This window comes from Saccopteryx bilineata, chromosome 1 (assembly GCF_036850765.1).
Source record: "Saccopteryx bilineata isolate mSacBil1 chromosome 1, mSacBil1_pri_phased_curated, whole genome shotgun sequence".
NCBI lineage: Eukaryota > Metazoa > Chordata > Mammalia > Chiroptera > Emballonuridae > Saccopteryx > Saccopteryx bilineata.
Genome location: NC_089490.1, coordinates 395,940,723 through 395,967,474, shown reverse-complemented (window position 1 = coordinate 395,967,474; position 26,752 = coordinate 395,940,723). Strand labels below are relative to the sequence as shown.

Here is a 26,752-nt window from a genome sequence, read left to right as displayed (position 1 = left end):
AATGCAAATTAAAACCACAATGAGATATCACCTCACACCAGTCAGAATGGTGCTCATCAACAAAACAACACAGAATAAGTGCTGGCGAGGATGTGGAGAAAAGGGAACCCTCCTGCACTGCTGGTGGGAATGCAGACTGGTGCATCCACTGTGGAAATCAGTATGGAAATTCCTCAAAAATTGAAAATCGAACTGGCTTTTCACCCAGCTATTCCACTTTTAGGAATATACCCAAGAACACCATAGAAAGGCTCCAAAAAAAGAAATGCACCCCCATGTTTGTGGCAGCATTGTTCACAATAGCGAAGATCTGGAAACAGCCCAAGTGTCCATCAGAGGACGAGTGGATTAAAAAGCTTTGGTACATACATACTATGGAATACTACTCAGCTATAAGAAATGATGACATTGGATCATTTACAATAACATGGATGGACCTTGATAACATTATACGGAGTGAAATAAGTAAATCAGAAAAAACTAAGAACTATATGAACCCATACATAGATGGGACATAAAAATGAGACTCAGAAACATGAACAAGAATGTGATGGCAACAGGGGTGGGGGGTAAGGGGAGGGGGGATGAAGCTAGAAAGAAGAGATTGGGTGGGAGAGGGGAGGGGGACAAAGAAAACCAGATAGAAGGTGACAGAAGACAATTTGACTTTGGGGGAGGGGTATACAGCACAATCAAATGTCAAAATAATCTGGAACCTGACCTGTGGTGGCGCAGTGGATAAAGCGTCAACCTGGAAACGCTGAGGTTGCCGGTTCAAAACCCTGGGCTTGCCTGGTCAAGGCACATATGGGAGTTGATGCTTCCAGCTCCTCCCCCCTTCTCTCTCTCTCTCTCTCCCCTCTCTATAATGAATAAATAAATAAATAAAAAATCTTTAAAAAAAATAATAATCTGGAGATGTTTTCTCTCAACATATGTACCCTGATTTATCAATATCACTGCATTAAATTTAATTTAAAAAAATTTTTTTAAATAATTAATTTTTTAAGAAAAGCTTTTGCACAGCTAAAGACAATGAAAACAGAATAAAAAGAGAAACTACACAATGGGAGAACATATTTGACAATACATCTGAAAAGGGGTTAATACCCAAAATTTATAAAGAACTTGTAAAACTCAATACCAGGAAGACAAACAAGCCAATCAAAAAATGGGAGAAAGAAATGAATAGACACTTCTCCAAAGAGGACACACAGTTGGCCAATAGGCATATGAAAAAATGCTCAACATCACTAATGATTAGGGAAATGCAAATTAAAACCACAATGAGATATCACCTCACACCGGTCAGAATGGCGCTCATCAACAAAACAACACAGAATAAGTGCTGACGAGGATGTGGAGAAAAGGGAACCCTCCTGCACTGCTGGTGAAAATGCAGACTGGTGCAGCCACTGTGGAAAACAGTATGGAGATTCCTCAAGAAATTAAAAATTGAACTTTCTTTGACCCAGCTATACCACATTTAGGAATATACCCCAAGAACACCATAGCACTGTTTTAAAAGAAGAATGCACTTCCATGTTAATAGCAGCATTGTTCACAATAGCAAAGATCTGGAAACAGCCCAAGTGTTCGTCAGTGGATGCGGGGATTAAAAAGCTTTGGTACATATATACTATGGAAAACTACTCAGCCATAAGAAATGATGACATCGGATCATTTACAACAACATGGATGGACCTTGATAACATTATACTGAGCAAAATAAGAAAATCAGAAAAAACTAAGAACTATATGATTCCATACAGAGGTGGGACATAAATATGAGACTCAGAGACATGGACAAGAGTGTGGGGTTATGGGTTCGGGGGGAAGAGAGGGAGAAGGTTGGGGGAGGGAAGGGGCACAAAGAAAACTATTTAGAAGGTGACAGAAGACAATTGGAATTTGCGTGATGGGAATGCAGCATAATCAAATGTCAAAATAACCTAGACATGTTTTCTCTGAACATACGTACCCTGATTTATCAATGTCACCTCATTAAAATTAATTTAAATAAATAAATATATAATAATGGTGAGGTGTTAGCTGTAGGTTGTTCTATAAGTGTATTTATCAAGTTCAGGAAAATTACTCCTGTTCCTGTTTGTTTAGAGTGTTTATCATGGATGGGGGCTAGATTTTGTCAAGTACTTTTCTGCATCTATTGACTTATCATATGATATTTCTTCGTTAACGTGTTGCAATGGGTCCATTTTTTAATGCTGAGCAAGGTGCGCACACCTAGGATAAATCCCACTTGGCTGTGATGTGTAATTCTTTTCATACTTTGTGAAATTGGATTTGCTAATATTTTGTTATGGATTTTTTTGTATCTTTGTTTAAGAGAAATATTGGTTTGTAGTTTTCCTTTAGAATCATTGTCTGTCTTTAGTATTAGGGTAATTATGCTTCATAGAATGATTTAGAAAGTATTTTCTCTTCTATTGTCTAATAGAGATTGTGGAGAATTGATATTATTCCTTCTTCAAATGTTTGGAAGAATCGCTGAACCTATGTGAGCCTGCTGCTTTGAGTTTAGGAAGGTTATTAATTAATAATTCATTTTTTAAAATAAATATAGGCCTATTTAAAAAGAGAGAGGCAGGGAGACTCTGCAGATGCATCCTTTGTAGCTGGTAACTCAGTCTGTGAGTTTGAATCAGAGTTTCTAAACACAGGCGCTGTCTTCAGCAAAGAAAATCTCAGGAGGCAAATCAAACAGAGAGTTGACACCAGACGTGATCTGACAGGAGTTGTCAGCAACACGCGGAGAGTGTTCAGGGGGTTGAAATACAGAACTTGTTCCCATGGGCAGGTCTCTTTCGGCCGCCTCTCAGAAAGCTGCTTTCTAAGAATAGTTTTCTATGTTTTTGTAAAATATACAAAATGAAATTTACCATTTTATCTTGTTAAGTGCACATTCACTGACATGGGTTACAGCACAGTCTCTATTTTACCACCATTCATGTCCACAATCGTCCCGATCAGAGGCCCTAGCCATTACCTCACTCCCCTGCCCCGTCCTTTCCAACCAAGCATTTGTGATTGTGTGTCACCTCATCTCCCGCCCCGTCAGGAGCTCTGAAAGGACACATTCCTGCCTGAGACTCTATCTATGACTGTTATCACATTAATACCGATAAATGCCCTGCCGTGCCCGCCTTGCAGAGCTAGAGAAGTGGCCAAGGAAAGGTCTCCAGGTGACCCCCTGGGGATGCTGGGAGTCTCTGGCTTATGCACAGTCTGGCTGTCCTCCCCAGTTCAGGGGCGTCATGGGGTGCTGCTCCCTCAGAGGGGAGGTGGGAATGGGGACCGCACGTGTTTCCCCGCAGAGGTACTCACGTTGGTCCTGGACTGGGGCCTGCACATCACTTGCTTTTGAAATCTTCCCAGTTGATGCTGAGAAGACACAGAGCCAGGCTGGAGGCCAGTAGAGGGACATCCTTGGTCACACATCCAATGGCAGTAACAGTCTTTTGGCTTGTGGAGACCCATCAGGACAAAGTGAGACATGACTTGTAAGCTTCCAGGACAATGGCTGCCCTTAGGGGTCTCCATGCTTATAAACTCTTAAGCATTCTAGAAATATTAACAATGATTGATAGTGTTTGTTATTGATATTGTTCATTTATTCTAAATGTTCCCAAAAGAGCTTTGTCATAAGACTCTTATATCACAAAACAATACAGTGACAACAGAGAGATGAGTATGCCTGCCTGTGATTGTGTGTGTGTGTGTGTTTCTCCTTGTTTGTGTCTCTAGGTGTGTCTGTAATTGTTCATGGTCTGGGTATGTGTTAAAATATGTTTGTGAGTGTGTGTTTAGTGTACAGTGTGACTGTGTATGAAGGTTTATTTTAGGGTGTGAGAGGCAGAGATTGCTTCACCGAGCAGGGGATTACACAGACCTTGCAGACAAGGCTGTCAGCTGTCCTGTGCACGGAGAACATAGAAGGAAGGGACCACGATGAGCCCACGAGCAGTGTTGTGACCCAAAGTCATGCATGAGTGAATAGCATGTAAATAGGATGGCTGAGCACAGCGTCTGGGTAAGCAGGGACATGAGATGGAGGGGAGCTGGGGACAGGGTCAGTCCAGGCCTGTGTGCCATGTCAGTGGGGGACCTTGTCCTCCCCACGTGATTCCAGGCTGCATTTCTCAGGCTGTGGCAAAAGCTATGTGACCCTGTGTCCACTGAGCACAGGATGTGGGTGAACACAGAAGGCATTCCAGAAAATAGAGACTAATTTAAGTGGACTGTTCTCCTGTGATCACATTTACTGTAAAAGCTTTAGATACAATAGCTAATAGAAGATAACACTTATTTTCTATTTTCTCCACCATATTTTGTATAAATATATAGTTTATTATTAGAGAAAGGGTGTAGGTCTAATAATAAGTCTTCTTACTTAAAACATTTAGAAACACATGATCTCTACTGTTTCAATGTTGCAAAAGGATGTTGGAGGGAAGCTTGGCCGTGGAGGGGCAGGACTCAGTGAACTCTTAGAGTCAGCAGGCAGAGGAGCTAAAGTAGGTTCATAATGATCCCAATCAGACCCAGACCGTAACGCGAACTTGTCATGTCTCTGCCACAGGGAAAAAGACTTTGTAGATAGGATAAATTTAGATTTTGAGTTAGGGAGATGATCTTGAATTTTCTGGTGACCTTTAAATGCTATCTCATATATTCTATATGAAGGAGATAAACAGATTTTCAAACACACAGAAGCAATACAGCAATGTCACCTCAAGGGGCAGAGATGGGAGGGATATGGGTACCAGACAAGGACAGCCATCAGCCCTCAGCTGGAGGCACCAGGGATAGAAGTTCCCCTCGACGTTCCAGAGCCAGCATGGCCTCCTGACACTGTGATTTCAGCAGAGGTTACAGATTTTAGATTTTGTTTTCCATACCTGTAATAAAAAACTTATTTGAAGCCACCAAATGTGTGGCTGTGTGTCACAGCAACCACTGGAAACCAATCCTGATCTGTGATGTATCGATCATCTGAGTAGCTGCCTCATTGGACGGGGGCCCATTAGCCTGGATGCGCTCATGGAAGAGGAGTAGGAGGGGAGACACTGTGCTCATCTGACGTGTTCCTCCTGCAGTGAGTGTGGATGGTGTGCATGGAGCTGTCCGCATGGGGATGGACCCCGTGTCCGGGGCTATAGGGAGACCCTGAGGGAAGAAGCTGTAGCCAGGGTGGAGGTGAGTAATGCGCATGTGCAGAGAGCAGGAAGTAAGCAAAGGTTGAACCCTGCGGACTCACTACAAGTGGAGAAGTGGACAGAGATCATGTCACACAAGGACATCAGGACATTGACCCCAGGGATGCAGTGAGGACGGAGCACGGTTTGTGCTGACGATGAGGCACAGTAGCAGCGATGTTGCTAGGTGGGAACCATGTGACTGCCGTCAGACTGCGCTCTCCGCAGTCCGTGCCCCAGAGCAGGCCTTCTCATGCTTTTACCCTCAACTGCCCCACACTCGGGGCCACGTGACCGGGCAGTCAGTGGGGTCACGCAGAAAGGCACCTGAGCCCGTGTTCCCGCTGGAACCCATGCACTCGGATCGCCATGGTACCTGGACGCTGGTCTCCCTACTTTACTCCTGACACCACCCACAGACCGCTTCATGATGAAACCACCCAACTCAAGCCAGAGACTGTTGGATAAAACAAGACAGGCAGCGAACTGCAAGAAAAAAATTTATTGAAGCAAGACGTTGAAACCTTCACATTGTCCTGGAAAGATCAGGTCATCGTTGAACATCAGGGACCTCACATGGAAGATAGTTACATCTAACTGTTACATTCCTTTAATACTCTAGTCTGAAATAGAGAAAAGATAAAGGGACGTAAGTCATGCTTCCGTGGAGTCATGTTAACACAGACTATACTTCACAACCCAGATGTGGAAGGAACTGCAACCAGCAAAGGGAAATGGAGGCACCAGGCAGGTAGTCGTGCATGTGGGGAATTCAATAGTCCTGGTCCAGTCTGCACAGACCGTGCGAGTCAGGAGAGAACCATGTCCACACCCCGCAGATAAACCCTGCGTGTCCCCAGAGAAGGGTTCAGGTCTCTAGTGGAGCGAGGAGGAGGCTCAGGAGTTGGGCAGAGCAGCCTGGTGTCCTTTCTCTGAGTCACAAAACAAGGAACCCACTTGTCACTAAACAGGGACACAGGACTGAGGGACCAGGATGGGGTGGGAGGGGACGTGGGCTGTTCTGCCCGACGATGTCCCACCTCCAGGGGTGGACATTCCCCACATGGCACATGGACTTCCCACACTGAGAATCCAGCTAGTGAGAACATTTGTGTGAAACCTGACTTAATTCCAGGGCGGACGTGCTGAGAGACACCTTTACATCTGTGTGATCTCTCCATGAGGACATGATTGAAGTGTTTCAGCTCCACACGGGGCTGCAGAGGACACAGGGAGGGCCGTGGCCCTCAGGCCGGGTAACGTGGGGTGAGGTACAGGGGTGGCCTCGGCTCTGTGACAGTTGGCAGAGCCCCCAGCAGCCACCCCTCCATCCTGACAGAGGGCGGGGCCGGCTCTCTCCCTCTCACTGTGTCCCCTTCTCCCTCCCAGTCCTCCCATGAGAGTCCCAGGGACTGTGCCACTGGGTAAGGGGCCCGTCCTGCTGGGGGCTAGAGTCTCTGGCCCTGCTCCACCTAGAGTCTCACACCCTGTGGGCCTGGCTGTCCCTCTCCTCAGGACACTGTGGGGAACCTGGTGCCCAGCGAGGTGACCTGAGGACGAACATGCCCAGTGCTGTCTGCAGCCTTAGTCCAGCTCAGCAGGTGTCATGTTATCATGGAGCTGCTGTGCACAGGCCACTGGATCAGAGGTGAGCAGAGGGACAGCTGCCTTCACACCCTGTGTCCCCGAGCAGCACCCTGACCTCCCTCCTGGCTGCGCTGCTGAGTGGCAGCCTCTATGACAATGAAGATAGAAATTACCAAAGCGCCGAGAACCCTCAGTCTGTTCCAAAGTGAGATGTTATCTATGCATTTCTTCACTGTCAACTTGGCCTCAACAGCTTCTGCAGGGGCATCGTATTTCTGAAGACTGCTTTTGTAGATGAAGGTGGGGATAAAAAACAGTCCTCCTACCTCGGTAACAACATTTGGACAGACGTCTCCTGCATTTGCTGGAGCAGAAGGAAAAAAATAACAAGTCATGTTAAAAAAAACTCACATTTTCCCTGTGGTACTGGATCTTGGAACCAGACAGAAACTCCTGGGAGTCTATGGTCCCCTTCCTTAATAGTGCCCAGAACAATGCAAAATCCTGGAAGTAATGACTCGCTCAAGATCCCAGAGCAAGCCGCAGAGCTCTGTCTGGAAAGCTGGTTGACCAATCCCTAGTTCAGGTTTATCCTTTGTGAATTACACCTGCCACTTCCAAGACTCTATTGCTTTACTAAAATTCAACTCTCTAGATTTCAAAAATTAAGTTTTGCGTGCCAATACAGTGACGCTTTCTTTAGTCCGGATATGAAAAGAAAGGAGGTGTTAGTAATGAGTCTTTCAAGTGAATGGCAGTCATAACTTACCAGAGGTAAAGAAAGGAGACTAAATCTGGAGAGCAGTGAGGAAATCTATTAATGTTAGAAGATGCTCTTTTGAGACTAAATTAGGCTATAGGATTATGTCATTAGATGAAGACTGCCAAAAAGGTTCTGAGAAAAAGACTCTGTAAGTTTCACACATCTGAAATTATGCACATGTCATGATGGCTCTTGTGATCTGCACTGATGTACGGAATTCTTAGAGAAAGTGGGAGGTGGAAACTGGGGCTTACTACCGACCCCACTGGGATTGTGCTGAGACCTGAAGTGACCACTTTCTCTGGTCTAGGTCCTCCACTCCTCCACCAAGCCTTTGTCACCACCTGCTGCACAGAACGTGCCCTACCAGGCTGTGATCGGAACAGACCAGACAGCAGCTATGCGGAGTTGGTGAGAACGTCAGACTGAAGGCCACACGGGGAAACAGCAGGAGGATCAGAAAGGCAGATGAAAGAGAACTCAAAAGGACTTGGGCCAGTGCCAAGGAAGTGAAGTCACACCAAAATATTGCTGAATAAATGCTCAGAATGAGCCCAGAAATGTAGCAGTTGCCACCTTAAGGATGGCACTGGGGTCTCAAATCCTGGCCAGATGCCTAGAAAACAAGCACAATGTGTTGGTTGGCTGAGGGCTGCCGGTTCTCAGAGCCCACAGGAAGATTGATCATTTGGAGATTCAGACAACACGGGGTCTTCCTGAACTGAGAACTCTGCTAAAGCCCCTCCAGCCTGCACATGGTATGAGTCTGAATCCAGGAGTTCACGGGCCGTGGACTCAACCGGCACCTAAAAGACCCAGGGAAGCAGAACATTAGACGGGACCTGGAGCTGCCCTGTGACACACGGCATCTCACTGCTCTGTCAGAGCCACTCTGGGCGGCAGCTGTGGAAATCAAGGACAAGAGGAGATTTGGAGAGATTAAGCATTTGTTCAAGGTCACAGCGCTGCTGAGTGGCTGAGCCATGACTCACAACCAGGTTTCATTACATCATGCTGCTCTGACATGTAGACCACAGACAGGGATGAGGCTTCCAATGGAGAACCCTTAAAATGAGCCTGCCATGATGTCTGAGAAAGTTCCAGATCATTAGGAATTGATGCAATGAGCCCTAATGGCTGGGGACTAGTCCACTAGTGGTGGGGAAGGTGTGGATTCTGATCTACTCACGCCCTGCCCTTAATAAGTCACCTACTTTAGAGAAGGTTACTTACCGGAGCTACTTGTACTTTAATTACGAATGATACTCACCCTCATAGCAGCAAAAGGCCAGAGTGAGCAGCAGGACAGACAGGACTGGCTTCATGGTAGACTTTGCTTTGCCTTCAGCTTCAGAAAACACTGAACAATTAGGAGCTGGACTCAGCAGCCTGCAGAGCCAGGGGTTATTTATACCCTGTGAGTCTCTCTGGTCCTGCCCACAAAGGATGTGGCAAGTCACCAGGCTGTGCCAGCTTCCTGCCCTAACATCCACTCTGAAGAATGATGCCATGCTTGAATGTTACAGACTCAAGGGACTTGCTCAAAGATTGACATTGCTGGCACCCTGACATCTCCTTTGCAGCAACACCAAGGTTGGGGATAGAAATGTATACTCAGTGATTGACGGGAGACCCCTGGGATTTGGCTCCTTAATTCCAGGCCATGTCTGGTTTGCTGATCTCTGTCAGCTTGGTTCTGGGCACAGAGACGAGGGTCAGCAAGTACCCCTGGGAGTGCAGGACTATGAATTAACAAACTACTCAGGTGGGTTAGGGAGCATCTTTAGTGTGAGATGATGCCTGCTGTGCCAGGGCTCCTTTGGCAGTGGAGGGAGAAAGGTCAGTAGGCTGGTGACAATTGTGAAGAAATCAGAGGTGTTTGGTTCCCGAGAGAAACCTGTGACAAGAGGAAGATTAGGACCCCACTCCTAACTTCTACTTAATCTAATGTATCGAGACTATCAAGTGACATTTTATATCAAATCAAAGAAAGTTCCTACTATTATCTATTGTTTAAAAAATATTGAGAGATTTCAAATCAATTCCAATGCTAGACTGTCCTAATTGACGGATCCACTTGTCAGTTAGGGGGATCACCCCTTCTGAGTCTTAACGATCCCAGCGGTACAAGTGCCCACAGGGCCTGTCCTCTGCCTGTCCCCAACCATGACCAGATGCTACATGGAAACACAGGGGAGGCATGACCAGTTCTGAGGAAGACATTAAGATGCAATGGGTCACAGAGGAGTATTCTGGGAGCCACTCAGGAAGGGGACAATTGTGACAGTAGGAAAAGTTAGGATAAGGGGTCCTGAGGGTACAGCCTGGGTAAAGACACGACACCATCAGCCAGGAGGCCTGTAGGGACAGGAGCCCATGTCACCCTGAAACACAGGAGTGCCTGGTGCCGGAAGGGAGCTTTGTGACTGGGGAGGCAGGACAGGCCAAATCAAGAGGGTCCTCATTCTTCTCTGGGAGCCCTGGGGGCGGGCAGGTGGGTCAGTGAGACCCCAGTAAACATTGTGCCCTTGGGCTTTCCTGCTCTGTTTCAGATCTCAGGTCAATGTAACACGGGCTTTATAAATTATTTATTTCCAAAAATTAGTAAAAATTATTAAATAAGAAAATATTACAAGTGTTGGCAAGGATGTATTTTGTGCAGATGTAATTGGTACAGCCAATAAAGAAAGGGCCTGGAGTTCCTAAAAAAATAATAATAGAATTACAAAGTGATGAGTCAAATTCAGCTCTGAGTACATGTGCCGGGTCTCAAACACTTACTTGCACACCCATTTATCGCAGCACAATTCACAATGGCCAAGAGCTCGAAGTAGCCCAGGTGCTCATGGACAGATGAATGGGTAAACAGAGTCAGAGCACACAGATAATGGGACATTGCCCTTATCCCCACGGTAAGGCAGGAAATCCGTCACATGCTGCATCGGGGTGAACGTGGGGGACAATACACTGCATGACATAAGCAGTCACAAGAAGACAGTAATGTGGGATTCCTACTCATGAGGTTTCTAGAACAGTCAGATTCATGGAAACAGAACATAGAAGGGTGGTTCCAAGGGGCCTGGTGCTGAGGGAACATTTTCAGTAAAATAAAGTCATCAAGGTATCTGTGAACTGATTAGAGCTGCAAACAACCATCATTGTCGGGAGCTGATCAATGACTGCTGGCTGACAAGGTCACAGCAGAGAAGACCAATGGCTGCTGGTTGACAAAGTCACCGCAGTGAAGACCAATGGCTGCGGGTTGACAAAGTCACCGCAGAGGAAAGACACAATGATACTTCCCCCTTTGACCTTTTGAATTAATCTGGCCTTATATCCCTTCTTTCTGGGTATATGCTATCATTTATAGCACAGGGATAATAGTACCGTGCTTTCCCTGTAGACTCGTAGTAATTTCTTTGGAAATGAGACAGAGGGTGTGAGTTCCACAGACAAGTCTGTAGGCCCCTTGAACTGGGCTCACAGACATAAGAGGCTGGCTATGACATCCCTCGTAAAGGGTTAAGTTTGTAGGAGAATTTCTTCTTATAGATCATGTTAGAAAAAATAGATTGTGACTTATGAATAGGTAGGAAACAGTAACTATACACAGAGCACCTTTCAGCCTTCACTTAATTCATTACTTTTCCTCCCTAGCCTTTTCATGTGGTAGAGTAGAGAAACTTTCCATTCTTCTTGCATACCTGACCTGCAGGTGGTGGAACACTCTGAGAAGAATAAAGTTAGAACTTAACTAGTGTATGAATATAGTAAATAAATAAATTTTGACTAGACAATAGAATCTTAGGTAAGATAGAGTTATTAATCAGTACTGACCTTTTGGAAGTTTGTACCAATACTGTTATTGCTGTTCAAGTTATTGTATAACTGTACTTTGAATGACTTACCATCTGATTTATAGCTTATAGAAATTAATTAATTGTTGCCTAGAAATATGTAACTATAGTGAAACAAAAACAATGATTAATCAATGTATTCAGAATATCATGTGATTGTAACTTAGTGTGTGTGTATAAAAATAAAGCTAGACCAGACATTGGCAGAGATGCCTGGCAGTAAATGCTAACAAAAGAATAAAGAGAAAGAAAAGAATTCGGTTCTCTCACTCGATTCGTGCCGACGCCGTCTCTTCCTGTGGGACCCCTGTATTCCCCCCGGGGTTGGACCCCGGCACATCATCACCCTGCATATGGGACTATGGGAGGCAAAGCTCTGTAGATAATAACAGTGGTAAATAATAGAATAGTAATGATTTTTAATGCTAAGTATGGTCAGATAATGTGCAAAAATAATTTAGCGTATTTGAGCATTGCTACTAATCAGTAAGCTATTACACTTCCCATCTTAACTGTTGAGTGTACTAACTTTCAGAAAGTAGGAGACTTGCTCAAACTGGCAGAGTTGGGAGGCCGCTAGGTCGCGCTCAGGCACTGATGTGCAGGATAAAATACCCAGTGCTACCCAGTCGGGGTGTCTGCTAGTGGCGACGGGTCACATGCAGACGAGGTGAGGATAGTGAAGTCCCAGCTCAGCTGCTCGCATCTCAGGTTCTGCCTCAGTTGAACTCTCTAGTTGATGCTCATTCTAGTTCCTTCATCTGTCTGTTCAACTCATTTATCTTCTTCTCCTTTTCAATTAGATCATTGACTGACAGCAGTGAGCGCTGCCCAGGACGGGAGCACAGACTCTTCTTCACTGCTGGTGGAGTGCAGAGGGTGCAGACACTTTGGGGACGGCTTGGCTGTTCCCTGAGAAGAAACGTCTTCGTACCACACGGCCCAGCACCTGCACTTTCTGAGAGCAAAGGTCCCACCCAGCGTGTGAGGCTGAGCTGGGGAAAGCTGTGCGTGTCTGAAAATCAGGGAACATGGGATGTCTGGGTACTTTCTGCTCAATATTGCTATGAATTTAAAACTGCTCTGAAAATAAAGACTAATAAAAAAAAAGAGATAACAAACATTTTGTTGAAAACATTCTCTTCAAACAAGAGGGGACGTCAAATGTAAAATCAATCAATGAATTTATCATGATACAGATATAGTCAATCTACTGTCAGAGAAATCTTAGATAACCTACTGAGAAAAACTGTCACGACAGATGAAAGTTCACAATATAACTGAACACAGGATCAGCGGGGAACACCCACCCGTCCTTGCCTGTAACCCTGCACCACCGCACGGGGGACAGAAACCATGACCTCGTGGCAACCGGAACTCTAGCAGCAACAGAAATGTACTGAAGGTCACACACTTACTGAAACATGCACACCTTGAAGGACAGAATCATAAAACTTACTCACAGATAGAACAAGGGATCTAGAAACACCAAGGCTCACACCTCCTTCCTGAAGAAACAGTAGAAAAGGAGAGGAAGTCATGTGTTCTCAGATATTCTGCAGTTTCAATCCCTCCCCCTTCAGAATCCCAACTGGGCAGTTTTACACTTGGTATTGAACTGTGAACTGCTGTTTGGTTCTTTCAAATTTAGAACATTACCTTATTGAGTTGTGAAGAAGAGTCCAATTTTAGGACCAGACTACCTGGATAAAAGCTGAGCTCTGGACCTTTCTACCTGTAGAGTCTTCAAAAATGTGCTGACTCTTTCTGCCTGAATTTCATCATCTGTAAACAAGGGTGACATCATGGAGTCTGTGTTAGGATAAATATATTAATTTAGGGAAATGCTCAGCAACGTATCTGGCAGTAAATGTCAGCTATTAAAATTATGCAACAATATGAAACTATAAGTAATAAGTCAAACAGATAGATCACCTTATCCTTAAGGGCAAATATCAGACTGAATCTCACCGACTCTGCCAGGGAGGGAACTGTTTATCTGGGTGCTAACACCGCCTGCTTCTGAATTGGCTCTGGTACCATTGGGGCTTCTCTGAGGAAAATAAGATCATTGCTTTCCAATCACTTAATTTACTGATTTATGATCACATTGATATGACTGCTCTTGGGACTTTATTATGCTAACCTCTGGATATTGGAACTCGAAGTCCATGAAGTTAGTGGGTTGGGATAGATGTTCTCCATCCCAAAACACAGGATCTCTGAACTCCTGTCCTCAGCGGGATGCACTGCTGGCACATGTGTTTTGGCTGCTGTTGAAATCCCAAGGCTCCTCTAGCTCAGTCTCTAACTGGTTAGCAGGTATGTGGCAATGGATGACAGGGGAGAAACCAGAAGAATGCAGGAGAGGGTGGCCTGCAATGTCTGTGATCTTAAGCTCAAGTCAGTGACCTCTGGGTTTCGTAATGAGGGAGGAAGTGTTGACATAGACAAATCATAACTGTGGCCCCTTTTATCAGTTCCCTGAAACAAACTTGCAGCACCAGCAAGAAGAATGGGATATGTGCATAGTAAGGACCGACAGGCTAACCTCCTCTCCTACCCTCTCTCCTCACCTCCCACCCCCGGAGACACAAAAGTCATGTAAGTCTGCAGATGAAGAAGTCAAAGATCAGGCACTTGTCACATGAAAACTAAAGCTGCGTTAGACTCAGAAAAAACTAATTTGGGGGAGTTTGTGCTTTGGTGCTGCTAACCCTATGCGTACGCCGGCTACTAATAAATTTTTCCTCCTCTGTCAAGTTGTCTGGGTGTCTCTTATCCTACCCTTGCAGCCATTTCCTGCTACATAAACACATTTCAGGCCTCACCTCTGGGTCGTGATGACCTCGTATATACTTTCACAATTTCTTTCTTCTGGTAACACTTGTCATTCCCTGTGGTGACCAACTTTTTTACAATAAAAAGGAGAACAAAAATAAATTGAAGAAAATAATATCATAAATAAAAGAAACATTTTATTCATTGCAACAATAATACACTATAATATAAATGCATAATAAAAACATTTGTAATATTTTATATTGTTATTATGCTTACATGCCTATTAATTTTTAATAATAATTGTAAGAAAAAAGTACTCATTTAATAAAACTAAGGATCAAACAAAACCACTAATTTGGAGTGATATTCGTGTGTATTTATTATCTAATTTAAAAAGTCTGTTTTATGCAACTATTTAATCAAAATGTGTTATTAATAGATATAATTTGTGTTATATTTTCACTTTAAAACTCAAATTTCAGGAAAATACTTGTATATAAAATTTTATGTATTTGGAAATTATTAAATAATGAATTAATAAAACATGACTTGTGCTTACCTGCCTAGAATTGATATTTCACTGAAAAAGAAATAATTGTGAGTCTACAATGTTGTATGTGCCGTATTGTGTTTCCATAAGAAGTACTCAAAGCCACTAGCACCTTGGTATAGCACAGGCTTTCTCAAGGTCTCCTGTGCAGAGCACATGTGTCTCGTAATCTCATCTTGCAGCACTGCATTGATCATTCAGGAATTTTCATGTCAAATACAAGTATGTCACATCACACGCAAAGGATCGACTATGCATCAATCAAATACAGACATTTACAGATTGGTCTTCGAATATCAAAAAGAGAACATGTAGGAGGACACTCTTTGAGGGATGACACAACTAACAAAAGAAGGACTGTCCTTCCTAAAAGAGGATGATTGGACACCTTACATTTTCTACCTCCCTGTCATAACCATCCTTTCTCCATTTGATCAAGAGAAATGCTGTACACATCATCTGTCAGATCCTACATAACACTGACTCTGCACATACAACTCTAGCCTCAAAAAAACACAATTAATCAATATTTTGTGGCACATACATTTTTTTTATGGATACTATTTATTGGCGTCCTTGCTTAAACAACATAAAAAAGGACCTAATTTAGCCATATCTAATAAGTCACTAAAAATGATTTGGGTCACTTCTCACCCTTAGGTTAAGATTAGGTGTAAAAACAATTTGGAATAATTGATCACAATGACATTTTTGGCCAATACTCTAAAGAAATACTTTTAATCAATTGACATCAGTATCACAAACTTATCCTTTCTGCATCTGCACATTCATATGACAACTGTTTTCAGAATTAAAATGTCTAAAAATGAAACCTCATTTTAATTAAAAAAAATACTATCCATGGATAGATTGAATCAGAATCAGGCCTCATTCAACTCATTAAGAGATATGTTCATCACAACATCTTACTACATACATTTAAAAAGCATGAGATTTCAAAATATGTGTTTGGGAGTGACGTCAGAGTAATAGTGCCATGAAGGGTGCTCCCGATCTCTCCCCTTGAAATGTCAACACATTCAACAACTAAACACAGAGGAAAAATCTCTGGAGCACCTGAAATATATACACACCAGACAAAGATAAAATTGGGTAAAAATGTGGCTGAATATATAATCCACTCTGAAGGAAATAAGATGGAGAATGGGGCATTTTGCTTTCATCACTGACCTGAGGAAGGGGCACTTTTGTTTGGATTCGAGGGAAGTGGAGAGACTGAGATAGAGGGGAAGGAGCTGAGTTAGGGTAGGTGCTCAAACTAAAGAAAGAACACACCAGCTCTGACTAAAATCATGGACACTGGGCATGCATGGGCAGTGGGCTCCACCTAAAATTACCAGTGGAGGGTGCCCACGTGGGCCATGGCCAGCATCTTTGTGCATTTCTGGACTCACCATCACTGCCTTGTGCAAGCAGCTCTACTTAGCATCACTGTCACTGGGCGCACAGGCCAGAGTGCTTAGTCTGAGATTATCAGCACTAGGCACCATTGTGGGCCATTGCCAGCATCTTTGAAGATTCCTGGCTCCACAATCATCAGCATGGGGCATGCACATGGGTCAAAAGCTTTAGCCTGAGGCTGCCCATGCTGGGTGCCTCTGTGGACTGATACTAGCGTCTCTGTGCATTCCCAGCTCTAAGATTACAAGCGCTGGGCAGAAGCAGGCATCCATGTGCATTGCTGGAGTTGTAGGAACTGGACACACACAGGGCTGACTGTGAGCTACCAAACAGCATAAGAGGAAGAAACACGTGGAGATTAGACACACAATGCATTGAGGCATGCTAGACCTGCCTGCCGGCTCATAGAATATTGCCTATGGTAGCAGAAAGGCACTTGCTCAGCGATCTGCACCCTGCCCTGCTTGTTTTTGTTAGTGGCTCTCAATGATGCCCAGAATTGTGCTTTGAGCGGTACTGGAGGAAGGACCTGGCTGCACATAGACACTCTTGCTCTGCAGACAGTGGTTGAGGCAGACCACACAGCTAAGTGTCCAGGCTGCTAGCTCTGGTGTAAGAGACATGGGGAATGGCACCTGCAAAACTGAGACTGCTATTGCTAGAGTAATAAAATTGCAAAGCCCTAACAAGCCCTACCTACAAAAGAATCTGAGACCCAGCCTACATCATTGCCCCAGAGAAACATCAGCAGATTTCTGCCCAAAAGCCCCACAGGAAAAAAAACTCGTAGTATAGCGCCACCTTCCCCAAAAAATGAAGAAGTTACTTCTCAAAACCGGGAAAAAATTACATTTTTATAAGGCTTTTTGTCATTTTGGTCATTTTCTTCTCCTTTCCTTTTTCTTTTCTCTTTTTCCTTTTTTTCTTTTCATTTTGAACTTTATTATCCATAGTTGTTATATTTTTCATTCTTGTTTTTTGTGAGGGTTTCATTTCAGAAATATTTTTTGTTTGTTTATTTGGGAGATTATTTGGGTGTTCTTTTTTTGTTGTTCCATTTTTTTTCTCTTTCTTCCCACTTTCCATTTCTTCTCTTTTCTCTTTTTTTCTCTCATCAAATTATTCCTTACTATCAAATTACTATATTTTGTACTCATAGTTTTTGTGTGCATTCAGCTTTTTTTTACTTCATTTTTCCTCTTTTTAGTCATTTTTCCTCAGTTCCTGTTCTGTGTTCTCTGTAGTTTCTGTTCCACTTATTATTACAAAATTTTCATTTTATCACTGTATCTTTTCCTTTTTTATTTTATTTTTTTTAATTACCTCCTACTAGTGTTATTAACAATACCACTTTCAAATGCTACTAAGAAAAAAGAAATCAAATATTATGGATACAAAAGATAGAGAGGTAGTTCAGATACATGATGAAAAATCTCTAGAAAAAAATTTTCAATTACATGAAAAACTTGGAGTAAAATGACAGGGAATTTAAAATTGAAGTCCTAAAATTACTCAATAAAATATAAGAACACTCTGAAAGGCAATTTAGAGAGCTCAAAAAACAATGTAATGAACTAAAAGAATACATTACCAAGGAAATTGAAACTAAAAACTATCTCAAACAGAGATGAAAAACTTAATACATGAACTAAAAACAAGGGAACAAGCTTAGCTAATAGAACAGGCCAGATAGAGGAGAGTATTAGTGACATAGAAGACAGGAAACTACAGATACTACAGAGAGAAGAGGAGAGAGACTCACAAATTTTTTTTAAAAAATGGAAAGCCATACAAGAATTGTCTGACTCTATCATAAAGAGCAACATAAGAATAATGGGTATATCAGAAAGATTAGAGAGAGAAAAAGAATGGAGAACATATTCAAACAAATAATTGATGAGAACTTACCAAGACTGTGGAACAAATTAGAGCCTTGAATTCACATTGTAATGAAATTTTCACAAATCAATGACTAAGAAAAATTACTCATGACAGACAGGGAAAAGAAGAGTACAACATATATAGGATGGCCCATTAGGCTATCATCAGATTTCTCAGCAGAAACTCTAAAAGCCAGAAGAGAGTGGACCCCAATATTCAAAGTACTAAAAGATAGGAAATTCCAGCCAAGAATACTATATTCATCAAACCTATCCTTTAAATATAAAAGGGAAATAAAAACATTCACAGATATAAAAAACATGAGGGAATTTATCACCAGAAAACATTCACTTCAGAAAATACTAAAGGGGATTATCTGACCAGATACAAAGAACAAAACAAAACAAAGTCACAAGTAAAAGCTTCAATAAGATCACAGTAAAAACAAGAATAATCTGTGACAATAAAAAGAAAAAAGAGGAGAAGACAACAATTAGCAGTAGCAAAGAAGGATGGAGTACAGAAGCACTCATGAGAAAATGGACTACAATGAATATGATATATATCCTTTTAATTGCCTAATGGTAACCACCCCTGAAAATACCACTACTGAAATACATGGCTTAAAAAAGGAAGAAACAGAGGAAAGAAGTATGGAATACAACCCAACAAAAGTAAATGACAGAAGAACAAAAAAAAGAATCACACAAAAAACAGAGCTATCAAAAAGAAATATATAAAATGACAATAGGAAACCCTCAATTGTCAATAACTACATTAAATGTAAATGGATTGAACTCACCAATAAAAAGACAGAGTAGCAGAGTGGATCAAAAAAATCAACTGTATGCTGCCTTCAAGAAACACATCTAAGCTATAAGGACAAAAACAGGTTCAAAGTGTATGGTTGGAAAACGATTCTCCAAGCAAATAATATCCAAAGAAAAGCAAGTGTAGCCATATTCATATCTAACAGTGCTGTAAATAAGACAAAAAGGTAATCAGAGACAAAGATGATCATTTCATAATGATAAAGGGGAAATTGAATCAAAAAGACATAACACTTCTTAACATATATGAAATAAGAAGCACCAAAGTATATAAGACTAACTGATCTAAAAATAAAAACTAACAAAAATACAATCATACTTGGAGACCTCAATACACCACTGACACCTCTAGATCATTCATCCAAACAGAAAATCAATAAAGAAATATTGGCCTTAAACAAAACATTAGAACAATTGGATATGATAGACATCTACAGGAAATTTCATCCCAAAACGCTGGAGTATACATTTTTCTTCAGTGTAGATGGAACATTCTCAAGAACTGACCATGTGTTGGGCCACAAAATTAACATCAACTAATTCAGAAAAATTGAAATTATATGGAGCAAATTCTCTGACCTTAAACTTTGAAACTAGAATTCAACTTCAAAAAAGAAGTAAACAAACTCACAAAAATATTGAAATTAAATACTATACTTTGAAAACATGAGTGGGTCAAAAACCAAATAAAAGCAGAGATCATAAGATATATACAGACAAATGAAAATGACAACACAATATATCAGAATCTCTGGGATACAGCAAAAGAAGTAATAAGAGGTAAGTTTGTATCACTACAGGCTTATATGTACAAACAAAAAAAATCCCACGTAAACAACTTAACATCACATCTTAAGGAACTAGAAAAAAAAAGAACAAAGGCAACCCAAAACCAGCAGAAAAAAAGGAAATAATAAAAATCAGAGCAGAAATAAATGAAATAGATAAAAGAAAAACTATAGAAAAAATCAATAAAAAAGCAGCTGGATCTTTGAAAAAATCAACAAAATAGACAAACCCTTGGCAAAACTCACTAAGGAAAAAAGAGAAAGGACTCATATAAACAAAATCCAAAATGAAAGAGGAGAAATCACCACAGATATCATAGATATACAAAGAATTATCATAGAATACTATGAAAAACTATATGCCACCAAATTTAACAATCTAGAAGAAATGGATAAATTCCTAGAACAATACAATTTTCCTAGACTGAATCATGAAGAAGTAGAAAGCCTAAACAGATCTATAAGCAAGGAGGTAATAGAAATAACTATCAAAAACTTCAAAAAAATAAGTCCAGGGCCAGATGGCTATACTAGAGTATTCTATCAAACATTCAAAGAAGATTTGGTTCTTATTCTATGCAAATCTTCCAAAAAATTGGAGGAGAAACAATAGTTCCAAACACATTTTATAAGGCCAACATAACCCTCAAACCAAAACCTGGCAAAGACAACACAAAATAAGAAAACTACAGAGAAATATCTCTAATAAATACAGATGCAAAAATCTTTAAAAAAAAAAAATACTAGCAAGTCAAATAAACATTAAAAAAATAATTCACCATAATCAAGTGAAATTTATCCCAGAATAAAAAGGATGGTTCCGCATATCTAAAAGACAATTAACAATATACAAAACAAAGAACAAAAGCCATAGGATCCTGTCAATATATGCAGAAAAAGCATGCGATAAAATATATCATTTTATCTTTAAAATACTCAACAAAATAGGTATACAAAAAAAATATCTCAACATAATAAAGGCCATTTATGACAAACCATCAGCTAACATCATATTAAATGGCAGTTGGTGAACAATTAGGGTGTTGCAACAAGGAACTGATGATTGATGTTTCTCATTTCTCTTCATTCCTGTCAGTCTGTCCCTATCCGTCCCTCTCTCTGACTCTCTCTCTCTGTCTCCGTAAAAAAAAAAAAAAGACACAATAAAATGGAAATATATTTTCTATTCTTAGATAGGCAGAATAAAAATAGTTAAAATGACCATATTACCCAAAGCAATATACAAATTTAATGCTATTTCCATCAAAATTCCAATGTCATTTTTAAAAGAAATGAAACAAAAAAAATCATCAGGTTTATATGAAACCATAAAAACCCCTGAACGTAAAAAAAAAAAAAAAAAAAACCTGAGGAGCCAAAGTAATCCTAAGGGGAAAAGAAAAAAATGAAGCTGGGGGCATTACAGTAACTGACTTCAAATTATACTGCAGAGCCATGATAATCAAAACAGCATGGTATTGGCAGAAAAATAGACACTCAGAACAATGGGACAGAATAGAGAGTCCAGAAATAAAACCACATAGATATGGTCAAATCATCTTTGAAAAAGAAGGCAAAAAAACACAATGGAGAAAAGAAAGCCTCTTCAGTAAATGGTGCTGGGAAAACTGGAAAGCCACATGCAAAAGAATGAAACTCGAATACAGTTTGTGTCCTTTCACAAAACAAATTCAAAATGGGTCAAAGACTGCAATGTAAGATCTGAAACAATAAATTACATAAAAGAAAACATAGGTACTAAACTCATGGACCTTGGCCATAAAGAGCATTTTATGAATTTGACTCCAAAGGCAAAGAAAGTGAAGGCAAAGATAAATGAATGGGACTACATCAGACTAAGAAGCTTTCACACAGCAAGAGAAACTGACAACAAAACAGACAGCCAATTAAGGTGAGATGATATTTTCAAACAACAGCTCAGATAAGAACCTAATATCCAAAATATAAAAGAAACTCATAAAACTTTACAACAAACAGACAATCCAATAAAAAATGGGAAGAGATCATGAACAGACACTTCTCCCAAGAAGAAATACAAATGGCCAAAAGATATATGAAAAGATGTTCATCTTCACTAGCTATTAGAGAAATGCAAATCAAGACTACAATGAGATACCACCTCACACCTCTTAGATTAGCTTGTATCAATAAGACAGATAATAATAAGTACTGGAGAGGCTGTGGAGAAAAAGGAATCCTCATTCACTGTTGCTGGGAATGTAAAGTAGTACAACCATTAAGGAAGAAAGTATGGTGGCTTCTCAAAAAATTAAGAATAGAACTACCAAATGACCCAGCAATCCCTCTACTGGGTATATACCACCAAAACTCAAAAACATTGGTACATAAAGACACATGCAGCCCAATGTTCATTGCAGCATTGTTCACAGTGGCCAAGACATGGAAACAACCAAGAAGCCCTTCATCAGAATATTGAAAAAAGGAGATGTGGTACATATATACTATGAAATACTGCTCAGCCATAAGAAATGATGACATAGGGCCAGATGGACCTTGATAACATTATACTGAGTGAAATAAGTAAATCAGAAAAAACTAAGAACAGTATGATTTCATACATAGGTGGGACACAAAATTGAGACTCATGGACATAGATAAGAGTGCAGTGGATACAGGGGGAGGGGAAGGGAGGAGAGGGGGGTAATAGGGGAGGGGAGGGGCAGAAATAACATCTAATAAAAGGTGACAGAGGACAATTTGACTTTGGGTGATTGCTATACAACATAATCGAATGTCAAAATGATCTGGAGATGTTTTCTCTAAATCTATGTACTATAGTTGATCAATGTCACCCCGTTAAAATTAATTGTCTATAAAATTATAAAATTTAAAGAAGGTACAGGAAAGAAGAACTGGTACATATATACAATGGAATACTACTCAGCCATAAGAAACGATGACAGTGACATTTATGACAACATGGATGGACCTTGAAAACGTTATAAGTAAATCTAAAAAGCTAACAACTGTGTGATTTCACACATAGATGGCATATAAAACTGAGACTCATCATTGCTTCTCAGCCTTTTGGCTAAGATCAAGTGTAGTATCTGTTCCTATCAGTTTAATAAAACTGAGACTCATGGACATAAATAAAAATGAAGTGGTTACCAAAAGAAAGGGGATATTAAGGAGTTAGAGGGGGGATGAGTGGGGTAAAGAGTATAATGAGGGACAAATATAAGGTGACAATAAATGATTTGACTTTTGAGGGGTGATGAGGATACAACATAATCAACAGTTCAAATGCTATACAAATGTTTATGTAAAATCTATGTACTTATTGATCAATGTGACCATGTTTATTTTCTAAATAAAATAAAAATTAAAAAAATAAAATAAATAACCTGAATCAAATATATTTGATATTTACCCAAAGCTGCAAGATTTCAGCTGGTGCCCAACTCACCATGTCCATCACCTTACAAACTCCATAAGCCATGTTAGTGTCTCTTCCCTCGCCATTGTGCACTGATGAGTCATGAAATTTATGCCCTGAGCAGTTGTGAGATTCAGCTGGCTCTCACAGGTTCGGTAGAACCAGTACCTAATCTTTCATTGAGTTTGGTGAACCGCTTGGTAAAGTGGCACTTGTAATCAGGGTTCTCTCTAAGGTGGGAACCTGGGCAGCTGCCCAATGTACAAATCACAAATTTACATTCCTTACTGTTTTTTAACATTCATCTGCACAACAGCATATTCTAAGCGCCCGTAGTAATGTTCATTCTGTCCTTAGGTAAAGAAATGGGATTCTACACGTACAGTGAAAAGATGGTTAAGGACAAATCACACAGCCGATGATGCTCATTTAAAAGTTAAAAAATTGCAAGTGCTGATTGATGCCAATCAAAAAGCAATACAAAAAATCTTAAATAACAGTTTTATTGTTTTTTGTCAGATATTATTTAACATTTTTTAATTTTTAAAACACTTTCTTATAATCTACTTTTGTGAACTTGTTTTATTATTAAGTATTAAATGCATGAAATAATAAACTATTTTCAGTATATACTCTTTTATACGTAAAATAGTCATTAGGACAGAGAACCTGTTGTTAAATTATTTCAATCCCACCACTGGCCCTGAGGAATCAGGACCACCTGTGACAAGTGCACCGCTCCTTCCTGCTCCCACAGACACCTGCCCGCAGCCCCTGGACCCCTGAGGGGCTCTGACCTCCTCCTGCGGGCTGTGAGCTGCAGAGGGAAGCCCGGGGCAGGGAAAGGCCATGGGGAAGCTGAGAGTGTCTCTGTCTCATACACCAGCTTTGCCATATATTAATTGAGCCCTGTGTAGCATATAGATAAAAAGTAATAATCATAATGGAAAAAATTAGGAATGCTTCATTTTTGCATAAATTTCTCATTAGATTCTCATTATGTGCACTGCCTAACCTGAACATTTCATGATGCTGGTATTCAGTCCAGAAGCCATTGCAGACACGACCTGGAGGTGGAAGACACATCTTTCAAGTGCACATGGACTCCTGCACCGTCCCCCATCGGGGGCACTCTGTGACCCACTGTATCACGTGCTCTCCCCACAGGGCTGACCCTTCTTCCCAGGAAGGCAAGGAGCATGTTCATCACAATGCATTTTTCTTCAGGAAACAATTTTTAACTTCAAACTTGCAAATAACATCAAAGTGACAGAAAAAGGCCTATGCACATTACCCAGACCACTCACTATTGACATGTTGTGCTTTTGCTCCAGTGTGAGGTCTCTTTGGGATATTCTAGTGAAAAAAAAAACAACTTGAGAACCTCAGCTTGTGAGACAAATCATCCAGCAGATATGCGAAGTCTTACTCATCAAACTACAGCCATGATCCCACCCTATCCCAGAGCTCCAGAAAGTTCAGACCCAAGTCCAGGGGTAAATTCACTACTAAGTAAGTTACAAAAATACAACCCAAAAGTGGCTTAAAACCCTCTCAAAATCACAGTGATCTTGAAGGCTGCATTCAGAGGAGCTTGGGGCTCTGCAGACATAACACTGTCCTGGACCCATGACATTTCCAGGGGGTGCCCAGTGACTTCCTTCCCCAGTAGTAGAAGACACTGAGCTCAGGGTCTCTCCTTCCAGCCTAAGCCCCTTTGCAGCAGGATCGAGGTCAGCAGGCCCAGGGAGGCTCTGTTACAGTGCATGTGTTCTACGGGGGAGGAAGCTCCATAAAGAATCTCGAGGAAGAACTGCCTCTAGCAGTGAGGCCCCATCCTCACAGATCCTCCTGACCTGCCCACAGTCGATAGGTGCTCGCTGGTCCCTGCTTGAGGCACATGCTCCTCCTTGTATGTCAGCCTCTCATGTGAGCAAGAAACTTGAGGACAGAAAGTCACAATGCCACTAATGCCCTCCCCAAGGGGAAAGTCTGAGTCTTGTGCACATACAGCTGGCATTTACAATGATGAAAATAAGCAGATTTTCTATGCGTTGACCCTAGGTCACAAAGGCATCACACTGTCACTCCCAGGACAGGCTGAAGGAAGCCTGTGTATTCTGGAGGAACACCCTGGAAAAAGAGGCCAAAAGGCCTCAGGGCTTGTGAGATGGCCCAGGAAACAGACCAGCTAATTCTCACTTCAGGATCCTCAAGGTTATTTACTGTTCTTACCTTGATTCCTTGTTCACCAGAAAGTCCTTTCTTCTTAAACAGGCTTTTGTAGTGAAGGGGACAATTAAAGCCTTTTGTTCCATGCTGATATCAGTCCTATGTAATCACTAACAATCTAGGTGTACAGACACATAGCCTTAGCATCTTCTCCAAATTTCTATCATTTATGACCTACTGTTCTTTGGTGTAAGACATACAACATAAGATCTCACAGGAATATTTCTCTTGTATTTAATTTTTTTTTATTTTAGAGAGGGAGGACAGGATCAGGAGAGATAGGACATCTATCTGTTCCTGTATGAGTGCTGAGTGGGGATAGACTTGTCAACTTTTTGATTCAGGACAATGCCCTAAACCAGGGGTAGTCAACATTTTTATACCTACCACCCACTTTTGTATCTCTGTTACTAGTAAAATTTTATAACTGCCCACCTGTTCCATAGTAATGTTGATTTATAAAGTAGGTAAGTAATTCTGATTCCAAAACCAGGCAAAGACAACTCAAAGAAAGAAAATTATAGGCCAATATCTCTGATGAATATAGATGCTAAAATCCACAACAAAATATTAGCAAACCGGATACAGCGATATATGGAAAAAATCATACACCATGATCAAGTGGGATTTATTCTAGAGAGGCAAGGCTTGTACAATATTCGCAAATCAATGTGAGTCATCACATAAAAATAGGAAGGAGAAAAACCACATGATAATTTCAATAGATGCAGAAAAAGCTTTTGATAAAATCCAGCACCCATTCATGATCAAAACTCTCAACAAAGTGGGAATACAAGGGACATACCTCAACATGATAAAAGCCATCTATGACAAACCTACATCCAATATCATACTCAATGGGCAAAAATTAAGAGCAATCCCCTTAACATCAGGAACAAGGCAGGGTGCCCCCTTTCACCACTCTTATTCAACATAGTCCTGGAAGTCCTAGCCACAGCAATCAGACGAAAAGAAATAAAAGGCATTCAAATTGGAAAAGAAGAAGTAAAGCTATCATTATTTGCAGATGATATGATAGTGTATATAGAAAACCCTAAAGTCTCAGTCAAAAAACTACTGGACCTGATTAATGAATATAGCAAATTGGCAGGATATAAAATTAATACTCAGAAATCAGAGGCATTTTTATACACCAACAATGAACAGTCAGAAAGAGAAATTAAGGAAAAAATCCCCTTCACTATTACAACCAAAAAAATAAAGTACCTAGGAGTAAATTTAACCAAGGAGACTAAGGACTCAGAAAATTATAAAACATTGATAAAAAAAAATCAAGGAAGATACAAACAAGTGGAAGCATATACTGTGCTCATGGTTAGGAAGAATAAACATTATTAAATGTCTATATTACCCAAAGCAATTTATAAATTCAATGTAATACCAATTACAATACCAAT

General features: G+C 40.9%; 1 protein-coding gene and 1 pseudogene across 2 annotated transcripts in view; one reads left to right on the top strand and one right to left on the bottom strand.

Moving 5' to 3' along the window:
• The window catches only part of LOC136320889 (secretoglobin family 1D member 2-like), a 113,995-nt gene extending 105,065 nt beyond the window's left edge, over nt 1-8,930 (bottom strand). The window contains exons 1-3 of one of the 2 annotated variants that reach the window (XM_066254033.1): nt 8,840-8,930; nt 6,980-7,170; nt 5,714-5,842 (exon numbers count right to left, since the gene is read on the bottom strand). In XM_066254033.1, the coding sequence (XP_066110130.1) occupies nt 5,813-5,842; nt 6,980-7,170; nt 8,840-8,894 (276 nt within the window). In that variant the 5' untranslated portion in view covers nt 8,895-8,930 and the 3' untranslated portion in view covers nt 5,714-5,812. Of the gene's footprint in view, nt 1-5,713; nt 5,843-6,979; nt 7,171-8,839 lie in introns of those variants that run through there. The other variant, XM_066254032.1, reaches the window with a different exon arrangement.
• A 13,804-nt stretch (nt 8,931-22,734) lies between these two features.
• LOC136321443 (U2 spliceosomal RNA) lies at nt 22,735-22,839 on the top strand (annotated as a pseudogene).
• Nucleotides 22,840-26,752: the final 3,913 nt, after the last annotated feature.